This window comes from Pezoporus wallicus, unplaced genomic scaffold (assembly GCF_028554395.1).
Source record: "Pezoporus wallicus isolate ANWC-B61680 ecotype Strahan unplaced genomic scaffold, APGP_CSIRO_Pwel_v1 contig_3181, whole genome shotgun sequence".
Taxonomy (NCBI): Eukaryota; Metazoa; Chordata; class Aves; order Psittaciformes; family Psittacidae; genus Pezoporus; species Pezoporus wallicus.
Window position 1 is genome coordinate 5904050 of NW_026641700.1, and position 22413 is coordinate 5926462.

A 22413-nucleotide genomic window follows, 5' to 3' on the forward strand; every position below is an offset into this window, starting at 1 on the left:
CACCAACTTTCACAGCTTCTGTAGCAAACTGATGAGATTAGGTATCCCCAAATCAGGCAGTAGATGATCCATGGGAAGGCAGGAAAAAAAACACCAGGATTTCTGCTGGTCTGACCTGTGCAAAATCCCTTCTGAGCTGAAGTCTGTCCATCACATTCATCTGAGCAGCACATGCCGGCAGGCTGTCCAAGAAAATGGATTTTCTGTAGCCCCACAGACCCCCCCTTGAGGTTTATCTCCAGTGTCCATCCACTGCTCAGGGCTTTGGAGAAGAGCAGCAAGATAAACCTTGGAGCAAATCTCTTCACTTCTGGGTTAAGGGAAAAGTTAGCAAGGGCTGCTACTGCATCTGGTCTAATTCTCCCCCAGGTATCTCTTACCCATGAAAATTGCTTCGTTTGAGAGACTGCAGAGCAGATAATGTTGAGTTATATGACTCTGCTTGTCATCTGCCCTGACGCTTAACTTCAAGGATATTGCTTCTTCCTGTGAGGCTGAATTTTTCTGACTTCATCACTCAGCTTTTGGCTCTTGTATCATTCCTGATAGCAAGGTTGAAAATCCCTATTTAACTTACCTATACACGGTCATTAAGTAGTCTCTCAACACTGTCTTTGCCAGGTAGAACACTTTAAGATTCATTTCCTACAAGCTGCTTTTTGGATCTGATAAATTTTGTGGTCTTCCTTTGAATTCTTCAGGGTTTTCATGCGCCTTTTGAAGTGGCTTAATCAGATCAAGATACGCTGTATCAGCACTGGACTCAACAAAGTGGTTACTTAGCAAACAGAAGGTCATCTCTACTCTTATGCAGCATTCCTCTTTTTAAACATTTTTAACACAGTGTCACATTAGTGCTCTTTGATACAGTGGTAGATTGCGGTGATAATCCGTTATGACCTTTACAATTTGATGAAACAGTTTTTTAAACAGAGGGTTTAACCTGTACGTAAATCAGGAAAAGTTTATTTTTGTGCATTTTCCTTGCATTTCATCATATTAAAATTCACTTCTTTTCATTTGGCTTTTTAGCTGAATACTTCAGGTAACTCTGTAATATAGTCTGTTTTATTCTACCACTCAAACTGCAGATTTAGCCATTGTTCTGGTGTCCTCAACATAAAAAGGACATGGAACTGTTGGAACAAGTCCAGAGAAGGGCCACAAGGATGATCAGGGGACTGGAGCACCTCCCATATGAAGACAGGCTGAGGAAGTTGGGGCTGTTCAGGCTGGAGAAGAGAAGGCTGCGTGGAGACCTCATAGCAGCCTTCCAGTATCTGAAGGGGGCCTACAGGGATGCTGGGGAGGGACTCTTCATTAGGGACTGTAGTGATAGGAAAAGGGGTAACGGGTTAAAACTTAAACAGGGGAAGTTTAGATTGGATATAAGAAGGAAATTCTTTCCTGTAAGGGTGGTGAGGCACTGGAATAGGTTGCCCAGGGAGGTTGTGAATGCTCCATCCCTGGCAGTGTTCAAGACCAGGTTGGACGAGGCCTTGGGTGACATGGTTTAGTGTGAGGTGTCCCTGCCCATGGCAGGGGGGTTGGAACTGAATGATCTTAAGGTCCTTTCCAACCCTAACTATTCTATGATTCTATGATTCTGTGATTCTATAATCATACATCTAAGAGTTGTCAAAATTATTGATAAAAATAAATGGATAGGTAGAATTTGAGGAGCCTTCCAGGGCTAACTCCTTTAACAAAGAGTTATGCAACATTTTTAAGAAATACCAGTAAGTTGGGTTTTAGTTTAAGGCCTGCCTTTTAAATTTTATAAAGTTTAAGATTATTATTTTCAAAAAACTTTTTTTTAGGTTGACATTTTAAGCAGGATTTTTCGGACTTTACTCAACCCGTGTTCTTTTTCCTGTATTAGACCACATTATACTTGCAGGTTACTTCTTAATAAAATAATATTTGTTTAAGTTTTTATAACAGTGCACATCCAGTGACCATTCACAACGGAATTATTTAACAGGCACTATAAATCTGGATGTAAAACAAGTACAGAATGTTCTTTTTGCAGTTTCCAGTGAGACGATTCAGAAATTTTTGGCTGTCTTTTCTCCGGTCCTTTCCCTTACCAGGGGCGTCCTGATGACAGTCAGGTGCATTTGCTTCATGACAGAAAGGACGTGTATTTTAGCTGAGAAGTGTCAAAATGACCACAAAGTAATCTATTCTGTTTTGAATCCCTAGTAATTAATAATATTTTTATATCAAATCCAGTCATACAGAGTATATTTTTATATGATGCCTTTTTAGAGAATAATTTTGTTTAATTAAAAATATCTTCTCTTTGCTCTATAATGATATCTTTTTTTACCAAGAGCATTTCTATAGGTTTCAGCAGGTATCTGCTAATACTGTATTTTCTTTGCATAAAGCATGAGGAAAGAGATCAGGTTTTATAACTTGTTCATATATTCAAAGATGCTTTCATTAAATGTTTATCTCCTTCCGTAAATAAACCACACTGTGTACCACATGGCAACGACATAATTAACTGCTTGTAATATCAGGGGATGTTACCATGGGAATGAATGATGGTTCCGAAATATTGCTGCTTAGTGCTATATGTAGAAATTAGAAATAGGTTTTTGATTATTAAAATGGAGGAAAGTCATTCAGTGATTTTTGTCTCATTTTTAGGGCTGTTCGTTAGAAATAGATATGATTTTCTTCCCCTTCTTCCTTAACCACTGAAGAGCTGCTAAGGTGGAATGCCTCTTAATGCCTCCAAGGACAATTACTGAAATTTTTATGTGTAAAATACCAAGGATAAAGCAGATTTCACTTCTGTTCCTACCTCTTTTCAAAGCTTGACATGCCTTTCAAAAAATACCAAAAAAAATCCTGTGTTTAATTTTTCCATTAATGAAATTAAGATACAGCCAATCTTAGAAGCCTGTCCTGAGGCTTTGTTCTCAGTATAAATGCAGAATATTACTTTGCTAATAGTGAGAGACTATAGTTGCCACAGCTATTGCTGCTCCAGATACATTTTCTTGATGTTGCTTTTTCACATGCACTGGCCAATTTTAGGAAATAATACTGTCCCTGGTGTATTCTGTAGTATGGTAATGTTCTTCAGCATTTTTCTTTCTGATAGCACACATAAAAACCTTAAGGCTCAATGATTCAGAAAGCCATAATATACCAGTTAAGTACTGCAGTATTATAACCTGCCATAATGTTATTTACTTTTTGAAGAATTTTGATTGTTTCCTCCTTTCTTTCACTGTGTGGAAAGAAAGGCATCAAGTGCATTCAGAAGAAGATTTTCCCTGATAAATGATGCCTTAGAGCAGGTCATGAATAATTTTTCTGAGACACATGCACCCTAATATCAATCACAGGGCTCCACAGTATCTGCTGGAAGTCTCCGCTCTTGTCCTTCATATTTGACATAGAACTGAGTTTGACCTATTAGATCAGCACGAAGTCAGTCTGGAGGGTCTCAAAGAGCAAATCTTTATGTCCCAGGCTCAAGCCAATACAGCACTGTTAAATGGCAGTTCAAGTGAAACCGGTTAATGACACTGCCATCTGACACCATCTGTTACTCTAGGATCTTCAGGGCTTGGGCCATGTCAGCACTGGCCCAGCATTAAAGCACAGCCTCCTAAAAAAAATAAATTGAGACCCTGGGGAAGTAACAGTCCTCCACAGGCAAGTACTAATATGAGAGATTGTGAAAGTGTTTATGAGGTTAGCAGGTTTTTTCCAGACAGAAAAGTGCTACATTTTAAAATGTCTTCTGCTTATAAGGGACAGGAACCAATCCATCACTGTTCTCTAGGACAGTAGAACCTACCATTTGTTTCCAACAGAGGCAGAGTTTCAGACCTCCAAGTGTGTGAAAGTTTACCAAATATTACACATGTAGTTAGTACAGGAAGTCCTTTTCATAAGAGGCAATTTAAAGGAACATTGGTTCAGTATTAACTTGGATATGGGGATCTTTATATAGAAACTATTCTTTTTTGATGGGCAATTTATCAGGTTATGAAAGTAGAGGAACTAAGGTCATTCCACGCTTGCTTTTGCTTAAGGACAGCAGTATGTAAATGAACAGGTTGCTTCCCCAGCCCACTGAGACTCAGAAGCAATTTAGCTTTCTCACAGCATAGAGCCTCAGCTAATAAACCCTGTGGACTCATACCGGCGCTGCACAGTTAGCTCACCGGGTTCTGCACAGCAGCCTAGAAATATGTGCAAAGGTACCCAATTACAGAGAAGAAACACAAGTCTGCCCGGTTTTATTAACTTCATACCGGTACTGCTGAACTCGAGCAAGCTGCTACAGAGATATTCAGGTGGGTCTTAGAAATATGTTGCTCAATATCCAGATTTTTAAATCATTATTGTCTTGGAGGCAACATTGCAAACACCTCTCGGCTGTCACCCACATCCAGTAATTTTATTCTTAAGCATGATGGCTTTGCTAAGCCAAAGGAAATAAATCCTTCTCTGAGCTACCCATATATAGGGCTGGGTAGGTTGTTCTTTCGGTGCATTTTCTAATATGACTACTGCTATCTGTAATATGGTGCTATGTCCTTCAGAAGTAGGAATACTGGAAAGTACATCTCTGCCCCTCCAGTGTGGATTGTCTTATTTACAAAATGCCCAGAAGTTATGGCATCACAGTCACACAAAAATGAAAGCTAGTCTTGGGAGAGCCCTTTGGGTGGAATCACAGGATGTATCCCTGCCACAGCCATCAGGCACTGCTGGCAGTTTTAAGTTTCACTTACACTTACTGCCTGGCATCTCCCACACAAACATTATTATTTAAAAGCCACCTTTTCACTGTGATTATTGCAAACTCCATGAGCAAGGATGGAAAAATATAAAAATAGCAGAATAAAAACTTACAGGATGTAGTTGCTAGCATAATTACAGTTATTTTGTGAAATAGAATCTTTAAAGGCTTAATTAGACTAACTTCATCCATCCCAATTTTAACAGTCAATGCAACCGTTACAAGGATGCATTTCATTATAAGGATCATTTACACTGAGGAAGGGAGAGGAGAAAGTTGACTTAATTACTAATTATTTAGGGGCTGATATATTGCCCAGTATAGATCTGGATGCAGTACTTGTTAAATGTATGCAAGATAGTTCTAAATTATTGTTCTATGTATTGTGGTGAGAAGAAAAGTTATGACATTTTTGTAAGGCTAAAATGAAATGGAAATTATTTCACAGTTCAAATGAAATACTTTAGCATTTGTTGAGGAAGTAAGTGGATTAAATGAGTTCTCTTATGCTTGGGGAATAAATAAAATGATCCATAGTTTATAAACCCGGTGTGATTAGAAAGGCTGTTAAGTAAAAAAAAGCCACATCTAACACAGCCCTGTGAGTCTAAAACTAAGGAGAATGTTCTTTTGGTCAAGAATAATAATGTAAAATAACCTATAAAACCAGCTTATTAATAAAGAACATTAACAAATTTATTAAACCAAATGTAGGAATGGTTCCTGGGAAACAAGTATTTGTTGTATAACATGCCTTTCAGACTCTTGCTTCTGGTCATGCTATATATATATATATATATATATATCTGTAGGAAGAATAAAACTGTATTTCTTCATGCCCCATGAATTTTAACCACCTTTTTGTCACTTGAGGGTAACTCTTGAGGTCAAAACACACAGTTCAACTGATAAAGAGCTACTTACTGTGCCAGTCCTGAAAGTCCAGCCATGGCAGGAACCTACAGATGCTTTCATCCCAGTAGTCTGGATGAAAATGAGATTAAAATAATGAAGTTTACGCACCCCATCATTACCTTGTTAACAGCTTCCTCTGCAACTTTCAGTGAATTCCTGTTACAATATTTACTTCCATTGGCCTCTCATTCCTTTCATTTATGTAGTGAATATCCTCTGCTGCTGACAGCCACTGACGACCCACCCTTTTCTTCCCAGCATCTCTTAGACATTGCCTTCTCTTCTGATATCAGCTTTAGAGGAATAAAACCTTGTCAGAAGCTAAAATCTGGCAGGGCCAAATTGTTAATTTCTATAACAGTCTTTGGCATTACTATAGCTGAACCTTACCATAGCCACTGGTTTGCTTATTATTATATTCTTTAAGGTCTACCTTTAATTTAAATTATATAGCTATGGTATATATATGGTTTGTGATAACGAACCAGGTGAGCAGGAACATATATGTTACTTTTCTTTCACTCTTCACTCTTCATTCAACTTTTCACAGTTGCCCATCATATTTAGAACACATGGCATCGTTAGAGGATGTGTTGTTGAGTAGCACAAAACTACTCAAATGATCCCAGACAACAACTGTTTTCACTGAAGGGGACTGCAGTAGGTAGAAGGAGTAGGTGACATGGAAAAGTCTCCGTCTCCATCTTCAGAACCGAGCAGCAGCAGCATGACTCTAAGCTGTACAGAGGTAGCAAACAGAAAATCAGTTCATTTATCAAATCTGTGCAAGCCATTTGAAAGTGCAGGAACAAAATTAAGGCAGAGGAAAATGGCTTTCCTTTGACATGCATTTCTAATTATTTTTATTAACGTAGCTGTAACCACATTTCCCTGCTTGGGTTGACTTGCCTTTCAGTTACAATCCAGGCACAAATCCAGCACTACTGTCAGTAATCCACTCCTAAGGACTTCTGGATAAGTGGTACAAATATGTCACAGGGCTTGCAGTATCTTTTTGTTTATTTTCAAGCCACTTTAAGTCAAAGTCTCTTCTAAGAGGCAAAACAGTTTCATGTGCAAGTCCAGATACTACTGAATAGTTCAATTCATTTATTTCTGGCATCCATGTTCTCAGGCAGTGAAACAGAAACTGCAGTCTTCTTACCCAACACCCAGATACTCTCCATGGATACTTAAGGAGTCTTTAATAGCACAATGCTGATTCTAGGAGTACAGCCACCTCTCCTCACAGCATGTTTGACCCTACTTTGTTCTTCTATACAGTATGTTAGAGACAAGTTTGTGATGAACAGAGAGAACATAATAGACTGAGATTTTTTTGATGAAGGAATAACCACAAGGTTATCATTAAAGTCTGAAAAATTGCCAAAAAAAAAAGTTACACAATACATGTGAGCGATTAACACAAAATAGTTTGAATGATGCAGTGAGGTTTATAAATCGGCCGCATTCCCTGTCCTTCTTTAATGGAGATGGCACTTCGAGCATCTGCTAGATCAACCTGTGTCCTTAAAGAGAACTAGAAAGTCGGATCCGTAATTTGTGGATATAAATTGAAAGCTCCTGTTTTAAACTATGTATTGCTTCCTAATAAAGAGTAGTGTTTAGTTCTTATGCTTTAGATTTTCTTCCAGGCTAGCATATCTGTAGGAAACGTAAAATTTACCTAAGCAGCAGCCACAATAATTATGCCAGTAACATGTATTGGATGTACATGTTATCTCCTGTGTCAGTATCAGTTTTCTTCATTGATGTTCAGTTCACCTCAGAAGAAACAACTGTCCAAGGTTGGATAGATACCCAACTATCGTGGGTACTCCATAGATTTTAATCTGAAATAAGTTGCAGCATCTTTTTTTTCTGAACGGTAGCAGAATTTCACCAGAGTCATAGCACAGGAAACTGAATGTTATGGTTATTAACCAGGTAGATATTTAAATAATTTAATATTGATGTACCTGATCCAAAATGCAGAAGTTGTCTGAGGAGTTAATGTACATTCTTTGACCCTCAGTCTTTCAAGAATAAAATATGCAACCATAGCCTTTTATAATACAGTCTATACAGTGGAAGAGAGCATAAAATGCAACAGGATATACTTCATTTAACATATATAAATAACAAGGTGCATAATGTTTAAAATCACATGAGTTTCTCCACACAGGTCAAATACTCAAGCTAACTGGAATAAAATAATTTGTATGCCTAATTGTTTCCAAAAGTCCTGAACATAAGCAATTAGGTTGACAGAACAGTAGAAACTAGTAACTGTAACAGTATTTTTCATACAGACAAGGAAAACTAAACAGTGGTCAATTAAAGGATAATACATGGTGGTACATTCAGAAGTATTTATTAACACAGGTTGAGATAGCATCATAATTCTAGACTGGATAAAATGATCTGATAGAAAACTTTAAAAACAGGTTTCACAGTTTGTTGTCATTTATTCTGTATACGGCATGCATCATAGAAAATCCCTTAAGAATGTTTTGAATGGCATTTCAGACATTTACGAATGTTTGCTTTCAAAATGCTCAATCTGTCAAGGCTTTTATGTCATATTTACTGCAGTGGTATTTGAGTAAATAATTCTGCTTGTAAAATCAGAAACACTTGGAATGAATTCAGCCATACAAGGAGAAAACCTCATATTTTCAAAATCCCTACATGATATACAGTAACTGTCTTTTACACAACTATAGCAATTTTAAGGTGTAATGTCTGCAACCTATTCCAATATGAAGCATAGAATTACAGAATCATTCAGGTTGGAAAGGACCTTTAAGTCCAAGGGTAAGCCTAGCATTGCCAAGTCCACCACTAAACCATGCCCTTAAGTACCACATCTACACGTCTTTTAAATAGCTCCAAGGATGGTGACTCAACCAGTTCCCTGGGCAGCCTGATCCAGTGCTTGGGAACCCTTTGGGTGCAGGCATCTTTTCTGATATCTGATGTAAACCTCCCCTGATACAAGCTGAAGGCCATTTCCTCTTGTCCTATGGTCTGTTACTTGGGAGATCAACACCCACCAGAATCATTTAGATCACAAGGAAGTGAAAATTTATAGTTTCCCCTTAGGAAAAGTTTCAATTTCTTATGGCTATTAAGTTTGTCACTTCTGCAGAATAAATTTGCTTTTGCTTGTCACTTCACACCAGAGTAATTTTTCTTTTTCTAATGAATGTAAAAAACAACAGGAAGAGAGCAATTCTGGAAGAGGAAAGAGGAGGAAAAAACTTGCTTTGAACTGTAAGAAAAATATCTTGCTTGGAAGTTCTCAGAGGCTGGTGGTGTTCTCAGTCATGGGTAAAGACCTCTAGTGAGCAGAATGGAGATGGGGGAATATGGAGCACATAAACCAATAGCTACTGCACAGATGTCATTTGTATTAACAGTGATCAGTACTGTACATTCGTGTAAGGAGTGTGGGGTGATACAGTCTATCATCACCATGAGGGCCAAAATTACCCCCAAAAAATTAGCCCTCATAGGAAGGTCAAACTCTGTCACCTACCACTATGGGAGGCCCAATGCCTATGTTCTTTTATATTCTCTTTGAAAGCACAGGACATCTGGGAATACACTCTTGTCTTGGTACTGCCATGGACATAAGGTATGTATTAAACATACTTTGGTTGTCATGTGCAAATTAGAGTTGATAGTTAATCATTATCTTGCCTTTCAGCAAGGGATGGACAAAACAGTTTCATGACCCTACCAACTTCATTTTCTGTACATCAGTGATTCTGTGCATTGCCATGAGTTGATGGTTGGTGACTTTTTACCACATATTTCTCTGATGTCACAAGCATTACCACACATTAAATATTGATAAAGTGCCATGGCTCCACAGGAGACATGAATCAGAAGTCAGTACTATATAAATACATAATTTATATTAAAAAATATTTAAAGAATGTGATACTTCACAAAGAATTTAATACTTGAGATTAAGATCTTTAAATTTTTTAACACTCAGATGTTGCTGAGTGATGCATTTAATTGCTAATTGTTTAATGCATAATTGTTAGAGTTGACATTCACAATGAGATAGATAATAGAAAGTTTGGCTACTTAGTGATGTTGCCTTCATGAACACTGAGATCACAGACTGCATTGTTTGAGAAGGAAATTTAACTCCTTGTATTTGTATTTTTAATGCTAGCAAGGAAATGCAGTATTTGAAACATCCTGAGCTGCATTATTAATATCACTACAGTGCTGTCTTCCTAGAAAGACCGCAAACCACTGTTAATTTCTAGATTTTCTGTGCAATTCTAAGGAGAGAGCACATTTTCCTGCTCAGTCAGATCAAGTTCAGGTAGGAACCAAGTATTTGTTGTGAAAAGAAAGAAAAATTGATTTTCAGAAGCTAAATTCCCAGTCCATCTTTCCAGCTCTCTAATGTTGGTGAAAAAGCAGCCTTGCTGTCTGTGCAGAAGATGTTGGAATCATTTTCTGTAAACCGTGATTGCGTAAACATGATCATACAGAAGGACTGGAATATGAAACCGGAGAGTTGACTTTGATTTGACATCTCTGAGAACCTTGGAAGTGTTTTGCTTTCCTTCTTTTGAAAAACAAAGAGGTGAAGTAATACACTCAGTTCTACCTTGCTTACTTACTGCTGCCTACATTGGTAATGAGAAAGCACTTTTGCATTCTGAGCTTGAGCTGTCTTCTCAGTAGTGGAAAGCAAGGGTGAAAAAAGTCAGCATGATTCTGGCACTGTTGATTGTTCACAAGTCATTGATCTGGAACTAGTAGTAGAAAGGCAGCATTCATAATAAAGCTTGCAGCTATTTCAGGTTAGCTTCTCTCAGCAGAAATCATCTTCCTGGAAAGGCCCCACAGAGACTGGCTTAAAATAGATACCATTAGGAAAGAGATGCACTGCAAAAAGGCAGTGGTACTGAGGAAAACAGCCTAAGGAGCTTAAAGTTATTCCTGGATTCAGTTTCCTCCACCTCCACTATCACTACCTGCTGTCATGTCAGGATAATGTTAGGTCCATGTTGTGCCTTCATCCTTCTGGGCCATAGCTCTTCCTATCTCCTGCTTCTCTGGTGGAAGGGAAAAGGTACAAGTCTGTCTTCTAGATGGACAGACGTGAAGGGATCGCTACTTGACACGTTGTTTTTTCTGTGTTTTGTAGAAGAGAAGAACAAGAATGCAATCATTTGCATGTTACTCTCCGTAGTTATAAATGGCTTTAAAATATGTAGAGGCAGCTGATCATAGTCTCTCTGAGGAAGTAGTTATTGATTTACTGATCTAATATCTATAAAACTTAAATGAATCTGCTCATTTGACAGTAAATACCCAAAATTAATTGTAATCAATTATATAAAATGCATCCCTTGGGCTGTGAGTCCTGTTTGAGGGCAGCATAATAGTAGGTAATGTTGCTGACTTCTGAAGAGAGCAACTGGGTTTACAGCTCCAGTATTTCTGAGGCTTAGTCAAGAATACAGTTAGGGTATGGCAGTTCATTTTGTGAAACTTAGAGGTCTGTTAGAACTATGTTGAAACAAATCCAGAATCATGTAATGGCTGTCTGGGATCTCCTACATCTCACAGCAGTGCTCCCACCACCAGATGACAGGTTGCAAAATTCACCTTTTATTTTCCTCTGGTAAGAACTCCACTGAAACAGAAATATTTTCTTTGTCTGCAGAAAGCATTTGGCAACTAAATGAAATGTTGACAAAAGAAAAAAGAAAAAGCAAAAAAGGTAGCCAGAAATATTTGACCTTAGTCTCATTCTTCTAAGTACCATAGGATTTTGTTAACTTTTGAATGACAACAGCTATCCCAACAAGATATATATAGCAGAGAATCCAACTGTATTCAGCTTTGAATAATCCAGAAATCATGTAATCAGTTTGTTTGATTAGTTGTATCAGTGTTTGTTTTACAGGTATGAAGGTGTTTTCAGTTCCTAATTGACATATGAGGTTTAAATAGGTATGAAAATAATAGTTAAAGCTGTGAGGTACTGATGAGCATCAGGCAATGAAAAAAAAGTCAATATCTAGCCAATTCATTTGTATAGATAAAGCACAGTAACATCTCCTGTGATATAAGAAAAATTAAATTATACATCTCAGCTTAATGTAAACGTCCTTCAGCTGAGCGATATCATATCAAATATGCTTCCTAGTACTCTTAAAAGTATTTATAAATACAAGGGTATCTTTTGACATTCAGAAAGGTAAAACAATAATCTTCTGACTGCACTTGAGAGCTTAGTTTCCCAGTTTACCTCAGCAACTGACTGCCCTGTGAGGTCCCCCAGCAGTGGGAAGAGGTTTGGATGAAAGTCCCTCAGGTGAGAACTGCTGAACCCTGGCACAGCCATTCACAGGAGTGCAGCTGTGTAGCTATGTACCACGTCACTTGCCATCCCCCTTCTTCCCACCTCTGCTTCCAGTCCACATGGGTTGCTAAAGGTGGTCACAGCAGGCGGATGTTATCAAGGAGGCACTCGTGCAAGATCACATTGCCTGTATGCTTCTGTCTTCTGAGGATGTTTTTTAATTCATCTCTACTCATAAGCCAGGGAAAAAGGATGAGCACTGATAGATTTGGGTTCCCTACTTATCACTTATTTGATAGATAATAAGCTGCATTCAAAAGGGATAGGGTAGTAGATTATAGAAGCCATGTGTAGCTCAAGGGCACATTTAAGAAGAAAAAAGATCCATTGCCAGTTCCACAGGGAAACTTCTGTTTTATTGTACTAGAGAAAGACATCCCAATTTATGCCCTTATGTCACAACTGTTACTTACTGTGAGAAGGGAGGAGTGGCCAATTACAGTGATCTTCATCTTTGGGCATTTTTCTAGGTTAAGTGGAAGTGTGGTCTTTGAGTCCCAAATTGTGTCTTAGAGCAAGCTCCAAGTGGAAAATTTTCCAAAATACATTTCAATGTTTTTAACCGATTAAAAATAATATTAAGACATATGTCCTACTGTACTTTACTTTAAAGATACTGCAAATTGAAGGGAAAATGTTAAAAGTGCAACAGTTCAGTATTAGAAAATTTTGCTGTATTTCCAACCTTTTCTCATCTAATCTTTTTCCTCTGAAACCAATTTTGAAATCTGTCATTAATCTTACTAAAGTAAATATGTGATGATACAAATATTTTCATCGATTTTTACTGCTGGCAAACTGTTATAGTTCCAGTCCTAAGTTCTTAGAAGTTTCTGACTGTATTGCCTCTTCAAGCAGTTACAGCTGGTTTTTGTAGCACTGATAGATTCTTTTCCGTTTTTCTTAAATACAGACTTATAAAACACCTCTAAGAAACAGAAATAATAGTAGATTATTTCCACATCATGTAGAATGCCTTTCAGCTTTTGTTCTAGTGCTCTTATTTGCCTGAGTTTTAGATTTCCCTCATTTAGCTTTGGCAGGTTGGAGTTCTGTTTTGAATTATTTTCTTGATCCATCTGCTTAGTCAGTATGCATACCTTAGTTATTTAATATATGGTTTTAATTTATGTGGGGATCAAACACTATAGAAATGGTTTTCTTTCTAATGCCAAGAAATGGAAAAGACAGTTGAATTCAGTGATTCAGGCTGTGATTAAGCATTGCTTTCCTGCCTGTGAAGACTTCAGATTTCTTATGTTTTGAGTTCTGAACATTTTAAAAGTAGAAAATCATGCATTGTTTGTTGAACAGTGGAAAATAGGATCTAAAGTATTATTTTATAAGTTAGTATTAATATATTTTATTTGCCAAATTGAGACAGGACCATCTAAATAAGATATAAAAAGGCAAGTAAAATGTTGGATTAATCATGCTTTCTCTCAATTCGTGATGCTATGTATTTGTGGAAAGATCTGGTTTTATATTATTTCTAGCCTTCAAATGCAGTGTCCTTCTGTTGTAAAATTATATTACACATTGTTTAACTGTACTAGGTGTGACTTCATTGCTGCAGGACACTGCCTCTGTAATATGGTAAATAACGAGCGCTGTATAATGTAAACATGGATCTTGTTCAGATAGGCTGTTTATGCAATGACAAGTTGTCCTATAATCTCCACTGTTGCTCTTGACCTTGTTCATACCACCTTTCATGGACTCTTGTCATCTACTGCCTTTCATGTCTCTAGCCTCTTTATTCCTTCTATTTTTCAGACTGCTTCTTTAGCAGTTCGTTTACTTCTTGGATCCTGTCTCCTCTTTGATCTTTCCATTCTTCATTTATATCCCATTACTGTTTTCTACCCCTAACTCAATTTCAAACTTAAGTGTTTATATGTGGGTTTAAAATTCACCTCTCTACTTTTAATCTCTCTCCTTGCCCAGTCTCCTAGATCTCATTCTTCCGCTATCTATCCTGTAAGCACAAAACTTACACCGAATTACTCAGTGCTTTTACTTGAAATATCATGTTGGCAGTGTCCAGTGTCATCGTATCCGTCCTTGTCAGCATAATCTGGGACAATAGTTTTGGCTTTTCTTTCACTGGTTCAGGCCCTGAACATGTAGGATGGTTTTAAAAACAAACAAATGCAATGCAGGTGTGGATTAGTGATACAAAGCTCTAACTGTGAAGCACCTGGGATATAGATATTCATGAGCACCAAAGCACTGTTCCAAATAAGCATCACTGAAGGATTTGGGCTCAGCTCTGTATGTATGTACGAAGATGGGAGTGGCACAAAAGCAGATCCTGTCATTTTCAGTTGATAGATACTGACTCATTCTGTAAATCTGTCACTAGGAATCTCTGCTGTTTTCTTAAAGAGGAGGAAAGTAGGAAATAGGAGGCCTGACATAGTTTAGCGTCTGCAGAGCTATTGGAACTGTAGTTTCCCTGGGCTGGTTTGGACTGCAGCATTGCCTGACAGTTCCCTGATACAGGGAAGACCACCACAGGTCCAGCTCTCATGTGCTGGCCAGCCTCCATCCCTGACTCCTGCAAACACCATATACCATAGTATTGAAATGCATCCTTGGAGGACAGCTGTATAGGCTGGAGTCTTCTGAAGTGGCAGCACTGCACTGCTCTTTCTGTCAAATAAGTTTTGCTTACCCTTGGGTCTTTTACCTGAAAGAAGGGATTGGAAAGAGAATTAAACTTTTTACAGTTTTTAATAAAGAAGAAGAGTGTTCTAGCATCTGCAGGGTCAAGATGAAGATTGCCACACTCCTACCCTAAACCTTCCTGTGAGTTGCAGCAGACTCCTGTAAATGTTATTGAGTGCTTTCCAGAGCATTTGCAGGTTCAAAGACGTGCATAACTCTGATAGCCACAGAGGCTGATGTTTTCTTCTAAGGGCCAGTAGAGGCCTGATTCCATTGGTACACTGGGGCAGTGCAGTAGAAGTCCCACAGCAGCACAGCATTGCTGGAGACCTGCTGGCAGCAGTGCCGGGCTAGGGCTGACCTCACCTCCGCAGCTAATAAGGTTGCCAGCCTCTAGAGTGTCTATGACATTGTGTTTGCAGGGTTTTGTTTCGAACAGAAGTCAGCAGTAAGTTGGGAGCACATTAGAGCTTATTTAGGGAATTTTCTCTCCATAACTTTTTTTTCTTTTGATGTTGCAGGAAATATTCAGGAAGTCATACTACAAGAACGCTTGGAAAAAGAAGATGAAATTCTGGTTTCCTTGGCTGGTTTGAAGCAGGTATAACTATTGCTTAGCTTAGCCCTCTTGAGCCCTTCAGTGCTATTAAACTTTTTCTTTTATTTCTCCTTTTTTATTCTTTTAATATACTGCCATTTTGTCTTGCTATAGCTGTGTTACTAATACCAATGCATCGAGTATTCTGGTGTACTTTATCCAAAAAGGTAAAACTCAGCTCTAAAGAGTTCAAATGACTTGCACTCTTGTTTGCTCCCTGAAAAGTTCTAGAGGCCTTGGACCAGAACTGAGGCAGTGCAACAGCACATTTTGGACTTCAGCCACACCGTCAACTTCTTAATGCAAAATGTACATGCAATAGTTATGCCTATTTCCCCATTATTTAAATGTGCCAACACCGGAATGTCATTGAATTAAAAGAAAAGATACTATGTACATAAAATGAGAATGCTGCCAAGCATCTCTAGTTCTGATTATACTGCCCTCTTCTCCCTCAAAATACATTTTATGAGGAACAGTGTGACAAATCTTAAACATATAATGAGGTAGGGAATAATCTGAACAGTTTCATTCTCTTTAGATTTATTGGAAAGTTGCTTTCCAGACTCTGATACAACCACATTTCACTGATACTTGTTTCTTTAACCAATATAGATAGAAATATTGACTTGTTTCCTAGTTCTTCAAAGCAAATATTTTGGGGAAATGATGCATAAAAACATACTGCACAGAGCTTTAAAAACGTATAATTCCTCCAAATTTCTGAATTACATTCTTCCCTCTCTCATCCAACAACAGATCAAGGATATCCTGAAAGGTTCATTGCGTTTCAACCAGAGTCAGTTGGAAGCTGAAGAAAATGAGCAAATCACCATAGCAGATGATCACTACTGTTCCAACAGTCAGAACAAGGGGACGAGTGATGCCCTAAAGGGGCCTGTTATGACAAAGCAACAGTTCATCTCAGAACAGCAGGTAAGATAAAAGCATCTCAAACAGGACACTAGTGGAATTAGTCTTATCTTTTTTGGAGGCTTCCTTTAGCATATCCAGACTTTACTAGGGAACCTGGTACATATGGTTAAAAGTGTCCCTCTAGCTATTGTCCTACTCCCACCAAGTATTTTTATTGTAGTCATATGCTCCACACACAGATATTAAAGGTTTATTCAGTGTTTTGGGCAGGGAGGATTCGACTTTCAAATTGCTGGATCACAGAGTCACAGATTGATTTCCCACAAAAAGATGTAAAAACTGGAGTTAAATGTTCCCGTATCAGATGTTCTTATATGATTATTCTCGTTGTCCTTGTCCTCCAGAATCCATTATGTAAGAGTTGATTAACTGCATTGCAGTGTATTCATGACCAGTGCCAAAAAGAAAATAGCAAGGAGGTTGCTTTTACCTTCTACACCATTGTATTGACTTTCTCCTTGAATCAGTAAACAATGTTTTCACATACAAAGCACACAGTCATGGGAAAAGTTCACACACAGAAAGAAGTATTTTCTTTTCATGTTAAAAGGTCGCTCCCTGTCTAAGACTCAGTCTTACTCAAATGTGATCTTAAAGACAAGTACGTTTGTATATGAACATTTCTGGGGTGGATTTAAGTCTGTTAGCCCGCTACTGATACTCACACTTGTAAGTCAGTGGTAGCACTTTGACCTCAGTTTTGAAGTGAGTCTGCAATCAGTTTACTTTCATTAAGTTTACTAAGGAACTAGGAGAAATAATTTTTTCATTTTCAAATAATTACACACAGTTCCCCTGAGTTAGAAGGCTCTATGTAAAAATTATATTTGAATTGTATTTCTCTATTAGAAGCAATACTGAGATTTTTTTTCACTTTAGTAATGGCAGGTTCAAAGAGCAAAGCTTTGCTAGGAAGTTTCCACTGCTTGTTTAGCTGTTGTCATTACAGTCACTACTTTCTCCCATAATAGAACCATAGGTTAAACTGATGTAGTGTATTGGAGTGTTCATATAGTGACCTCCTGTTTTTTGCCCTTTATCTCCTAGCATTTTACACAAATTACATTTTGCTTCCTTGCCAAAATGGCAACTAGTGGTTTTTTTAATGACTTTTACTTGGATTTATTCTAGAAAATGGAAGGTAGAATGCCATACAAAATGACAGCATGCTGTATGAGTGTGTGCAGACCCTACTCATGCTGGTTTAGAGTGGAGGCACTGGGGGCTTTGCCCTTGAGTATTGAGAGTGGAGCAGGTGAAGCCTGGTTTGCGCAGGTTTGGTTTTTTTTCCAATGGAAGCATTGGGATGATATATAATGAGGTCAGGTCTTATCCCAGAGTGAGTTAGAGTATATACATCCAACCCCAGGAAGTCAGAGGTGTCTGTGAGTCCCCCAGTTTCAGAGGCTGCTATTAACACAACTACGAGCAACATGAGTAGACGCTGTTGAGCTCCTGCAGAACATTAACGTGGCTTTAGCACTGCATGGTCTACGTTTGAAGATTCCAATACATTGATATGGATTAGCCTTCTCTTATCTTCTGCAAGTTCCAATTATGATAATGAACAACAGCCCCTTTGACAGAAAAAAAGAGAAAGTATTAGGGTTAGAAATGACACTCCAGGAGGACTGTTAGTATCCAGAAAATCTGTGCTGTTTCTGAGCCCATTGTCTTTAACCACTGTGTCTAAAATCAAGTAAAAAGAGGAGAGCTTTGGATCCCTTTTAATAAACAGGAAAATAAAACTGCTGAATTTAGTGGGCTGTGACATTCAGCTGTTAATTGATGGGGTCAGTTGTTGGCGCAGACTTGGCCTCAGCTGAGACTTTTAGCTCTGCTGGAGAAAACGGGCTGCACTGATGCCCTGGGTCAAGCTAGGAGAATTTACTGAGAGCTGCAGGAGCATTAAAAACCAACCATTTCTAGACCATTTAATGCATTTATTGGTAAATAAATTGTACTGTATCTCAATTTTCTGTGACTTTGGTAATGCATGTAATTCTGTTTGATGTGACTTACAGAGACTTTTCTCTGGTGGAATTATGGGGATATTTTCTAGGACAGCTGAAAAGTTACAGGTGTAGCTATTGTGTAATCAAGATTAAAATCTGGTCTTTCGTTCTTGGTTGTTATATAAGTATAAATTATTTGTCATCTTTTACTTTTTTAAAAAGTGCTTTTCCTCTTTTCTTGCCTCAGAATCCCTTTCTGGAAAGCAAGGATAAGGATACAGCCCTTCTTTAGAAGGCTGCAAAATTAAAAATGCAAAAACAAAGGGTAAAGGCTCAAAGAACTAGAACGGGTTTTTGAATGTTTGGCTTTGGAGCAGTGCAGAGTTGACAAACAGAAGGCTTCTGTTGCTAAATAATGAATGATAATTAACACATTATCTTGCCTTTATGTCTGTTCAAAGAAGGAGGCAAAATGAGCTGCTGTTCTTCTAAGCTTTCTTGAATTGTATCCTTACAGTTAGTTTTAACTCATTCACAGTATGAGGGCAATTGAAATAAGTCTGGTCCTACTAGCTGATATTCATCAGGAAAAATGTTTGGAGAAGCCATATGGCAACGGGCGTAAGGTTGTTAACTTTCAAAGCTACTGGAAGTATAATTCTGTCATTTTTCATTTATTCAGTAGTGGCAGCAGATGGGAGAAAACATGGTTCACGTCAGCATGAGTTTCCTGAAAGAGAAACAGGCAGAAGAAGTAGGGAGGAGGTTACCCCTGGAAATATCAGTACCAAAATACCAGTGTATGCCAGGGATAGGTAAACATTTATGGGAGGTCCTTTTACAGCATTTTGGAGTCATTTTTTGTGCCTCAGTGCTTCTTTGATACTTATGTGAGCTATGGATCTCTTTAACTGAGCCAAATAGTGTGAATAGAATGAAAAGTAGTGTTGGAAAGCACAACTGTAATGGCAAGAAATTGAGATGAGTAGTTTTCTTTCCTTTCCCTTTTTTAAATGGCAAAGAAGTTCATTTTAAGTGCATTCTGAAAGCAGAATTTAGGAAATTAGGAAAAGAAAAACACCAATGCAAAGTGCTTATGATGTAGGGCCTTTGCTGGTGCACACTGCTAAAAGAATGATACCCAGTTATCATCCTTGGGGTACCAGCCAGGAAAATACCGAGCTTGCTGAGTGAGTGTGTCACTCCGTAACATCTGTGTCACCCTGTGCAAGATGGAGCCATCTCAGATGGCTGTGAGGTGTGAAATCACCTGATCTTGATGGCTTAGAATAATAAAGTGTATAATTTTGCAAAATGAGATTGTACTGCAATCCCCCAGAGCTTTTAAATAGAAGCATGGAAAGAAGCCAGGTGAATTATGCAACACTGGTTGTTTAAAGGAACGTATATTTCTGTTGTACAGGACTGGGGTGAGATGCGAAAGTACTGAAATTTTGAATATGGCATTTAGAGCTCCCAAAAAAGCTTCACCTGTCCCTGCCTTGTGGCCGCACTAGATTCCTACAATACTGTGCATCTACTAACATGTGAACCTCATGACGTTCAACAAGGGCAGGTGTAAGGTCTTGCTCCTGGGTCAGTGCAACCCCTGGTATCAGGCTGGGGCATGAAGGGATTGAGAGCAGCCCTGCCAAAGAGGACCTGGGGCTACTGGTGGGTGACAAACTGGACATTAGCCAGCAATGTGCACTCACAGCCCAGAAGGCCAATCATATTATGGTCTACATCCAAAGGAGCATGGCCAGCAGGTCGAGTGAGGTGATTCTGCCCCGCTCTCTGCTCTGGCGAGTCCCCACCTGAAGTACTGCATCCAGCTCTGGATCCCTCAGTTCGGGAAAGACATGGACCTATTGGAAAGGATTCAGAGGCCACAAAAATGCTCAGAGGGGTGAAGCACCTTTCCTATGAGGAAAGGCTGAGAAAGTTGGGGCTGTTCAGCCTGGAGAAAAGGCTCCAGGGAGACCTTATTGTGGCTTTTCAGTACTTAAAGGGGGCTTATAAGAAAGATGGGAGCAAACCTGTTAGGAGGTCCTGTTGTGATAGGACAAGGAGTAATGGTTATAAACTGAAAGACGGTGGATTTAGAGCTGGTACAAGGAAGAAATTTTATACAATGAGGATGGAACTTGTTGCCCAGATGTGGTAGATGCACCATCCCTGGAAACATTCGAGGCTAGGCTGGATGGGGTTCTAAGCAACCTGATCTAGTTGAAGGTGTCCCTGATTATTGCAGAGGGGTTGATCCCTTCCAAACCAGTAAACAATTCCTCAGAACTACTTCATGAATTACTACAGAAAACTAAGAGCAATGAGAGTACGATTACTGAAAATCCTCATGACTAATGTATGTGTTAAATGCCTAGCTTCTGTGATCATTCCGTGGATGCACTATGATGATGAAACATGTATGACCGCTATGCCCAGTAATGTATTATTAGTGTTATGTTTTATGCTTTTATAAATAAAAAATAAATTATTTCATCCAAAGCTAATACACACTTAATTTTTTTTCTTCTTGATTTGAGCATTGCTACTTATGAATAATGATTATACCTTTATCCTACTCCCATATCACTGACATGCATCATCAACCTCATTTAGTGGTAAAGTGGTACTAACTTGAATTCTTTTTTGTGCCATTGTCTCACAGACTACGAGTGATTCAAGCACTAGTGAAAGCAAGACTGCGGATGACTATATTATGGTTTCCAAAGAAGAGGAAGGAAGTAGAAGTACTGTCCCAGAGCCAGCGCAATCCCTTCAGGCACACAAGGAGGCAGTGATGAAGCCAGAAGCTCCTTCTCGTTCTTTGATATTCTCTGATCCACTGATGGGATCCATTTCAGCCTCCTCCAGCAACCTGAGCTCCAGCCCTGATGACAACAGTAGTAATAACAGCAAAGATTCTGATTTCGCTATTGTCAGCCCACTGGACATCTAAAGAAATGGGTTGGAAGAGTTTGCAAGATTAATTGTTACAAGTAAACCCAAATTCCTGTGATTGCATGGGCTGGATAATTCTTTGGATTAGAAGGACAGAAAATAGATAAAGGGAACACATTTCAGCTGCCAAAAGCCTAAATTTAAAAAAAAAAAATAATGAATTTGCAACTTTTCAAAAAGAATAGACACCTTTTAATAACTGCCTTAAATAAAGATCCTGTAAATCCCTGTTCTAATATACAGTTATTCTTAGTTATATGTTTATCTTACTTAGAAGCTTTGTTACTATAGACCTGTTGCTTTCCCAAAACATAGAATAGTATGTGCTAGGTACCATAATGGATTAGAAAACGTGTAGAGACTTGGCATCAGACCTGAAGCAGCAAAGACAAGCTTAATTTAATATCATCCTTTTACAAAATATGCTTGACTGGATTTTCTGAGGAGGAAAAGGTACTGTTTCTTTAGAGACTGCTTAGAGAAGTGGGGAAAGTATATGAGAAAGATTAAAAGTATCACCCTTGCAGTAAGCTTGTTCTCAGTTGAGGAATCCTAGTTTCTTCATTTTCATCTGGCAGTAGCCTGAGGTGTGTTCGAAGCAGAGGTTTGTGTAGTTGTTCCTCAGCGCTGTCTTACAGGAGAGAGAATGTGTGACAAATTCCCTGAGAACAGGGACCTATACAACATATTATTTCCATTTGCCTACTTTTTTTCCCCTTGTGAGGTCACGGTTCACCTCATTCCTTCTTTGTATCTGTCTCCTTTTACTCCCCCTGGCATGAATTATTTTTTATTTTACTGAGACTACCATGGTTAAAACAGTAGGTGCAAGGGAAATTACAATATCATGGAGTGTAGACCTCAGCCAGCTGAGCTACAATAGCTTGAGTATGGTAACTTACCAGGGAAGGGTGCAAAGTGAAATGAAATGTTCACAGTTAAAAGCACTTTATATCTCATTGCTAGTATCTTCTGTAGACTCTGTTTACATATATTCCTATACGATTCCCGCATTTCAAGAAAAGCATAATGGTGCAGCAGTGTTAACCAACAGAAAGTTTCTAAATAACCCTAGAACTTGTTCTTCTACAAAAAAAGTGTATTTCTTTCCCATCAAGTACATAGTACATCTAATAACAGTTTTTTTCAAGCTGATGGGAGGGTTCCCTTTAAACTCTGTTGGAATTCATAAAAA

General features: G+C 38.5%; 1 protein-coding gene across 6 annotated transcripts in view; it reads left to right on the forward strand.

Moving 5' to 3' along the window:
• Positions 1–21375, forward strand: part of TBC1D5 (TBC1 domain family member 5) — a 251111-nt gene extending 229736 nt beyond the window's left edge. For all 6 annotated transcript variants that reach the window (XM_057424934.1, XM_057424935.1, XM_057424936.1 and 3 more), the window contains 3 exons: positions 15287–15366; positions 16123–16299; positions 20926–21375. In XM_057424934.1, coding sequence (XP_057280917.1) covers positions 15287–15366; positions 16123–16299; positions 20926–21216 — 548 coding nt within the window. In that variant the 3' untranslated portion in view covers positions 21217–21375. The remainder of the gene's footprint in view (positions 1–15286; positions 15367–16122; positions 16300–20925) is intronic.
• Positions 21376–22413: the final 1038 nt, after the last annotated feature.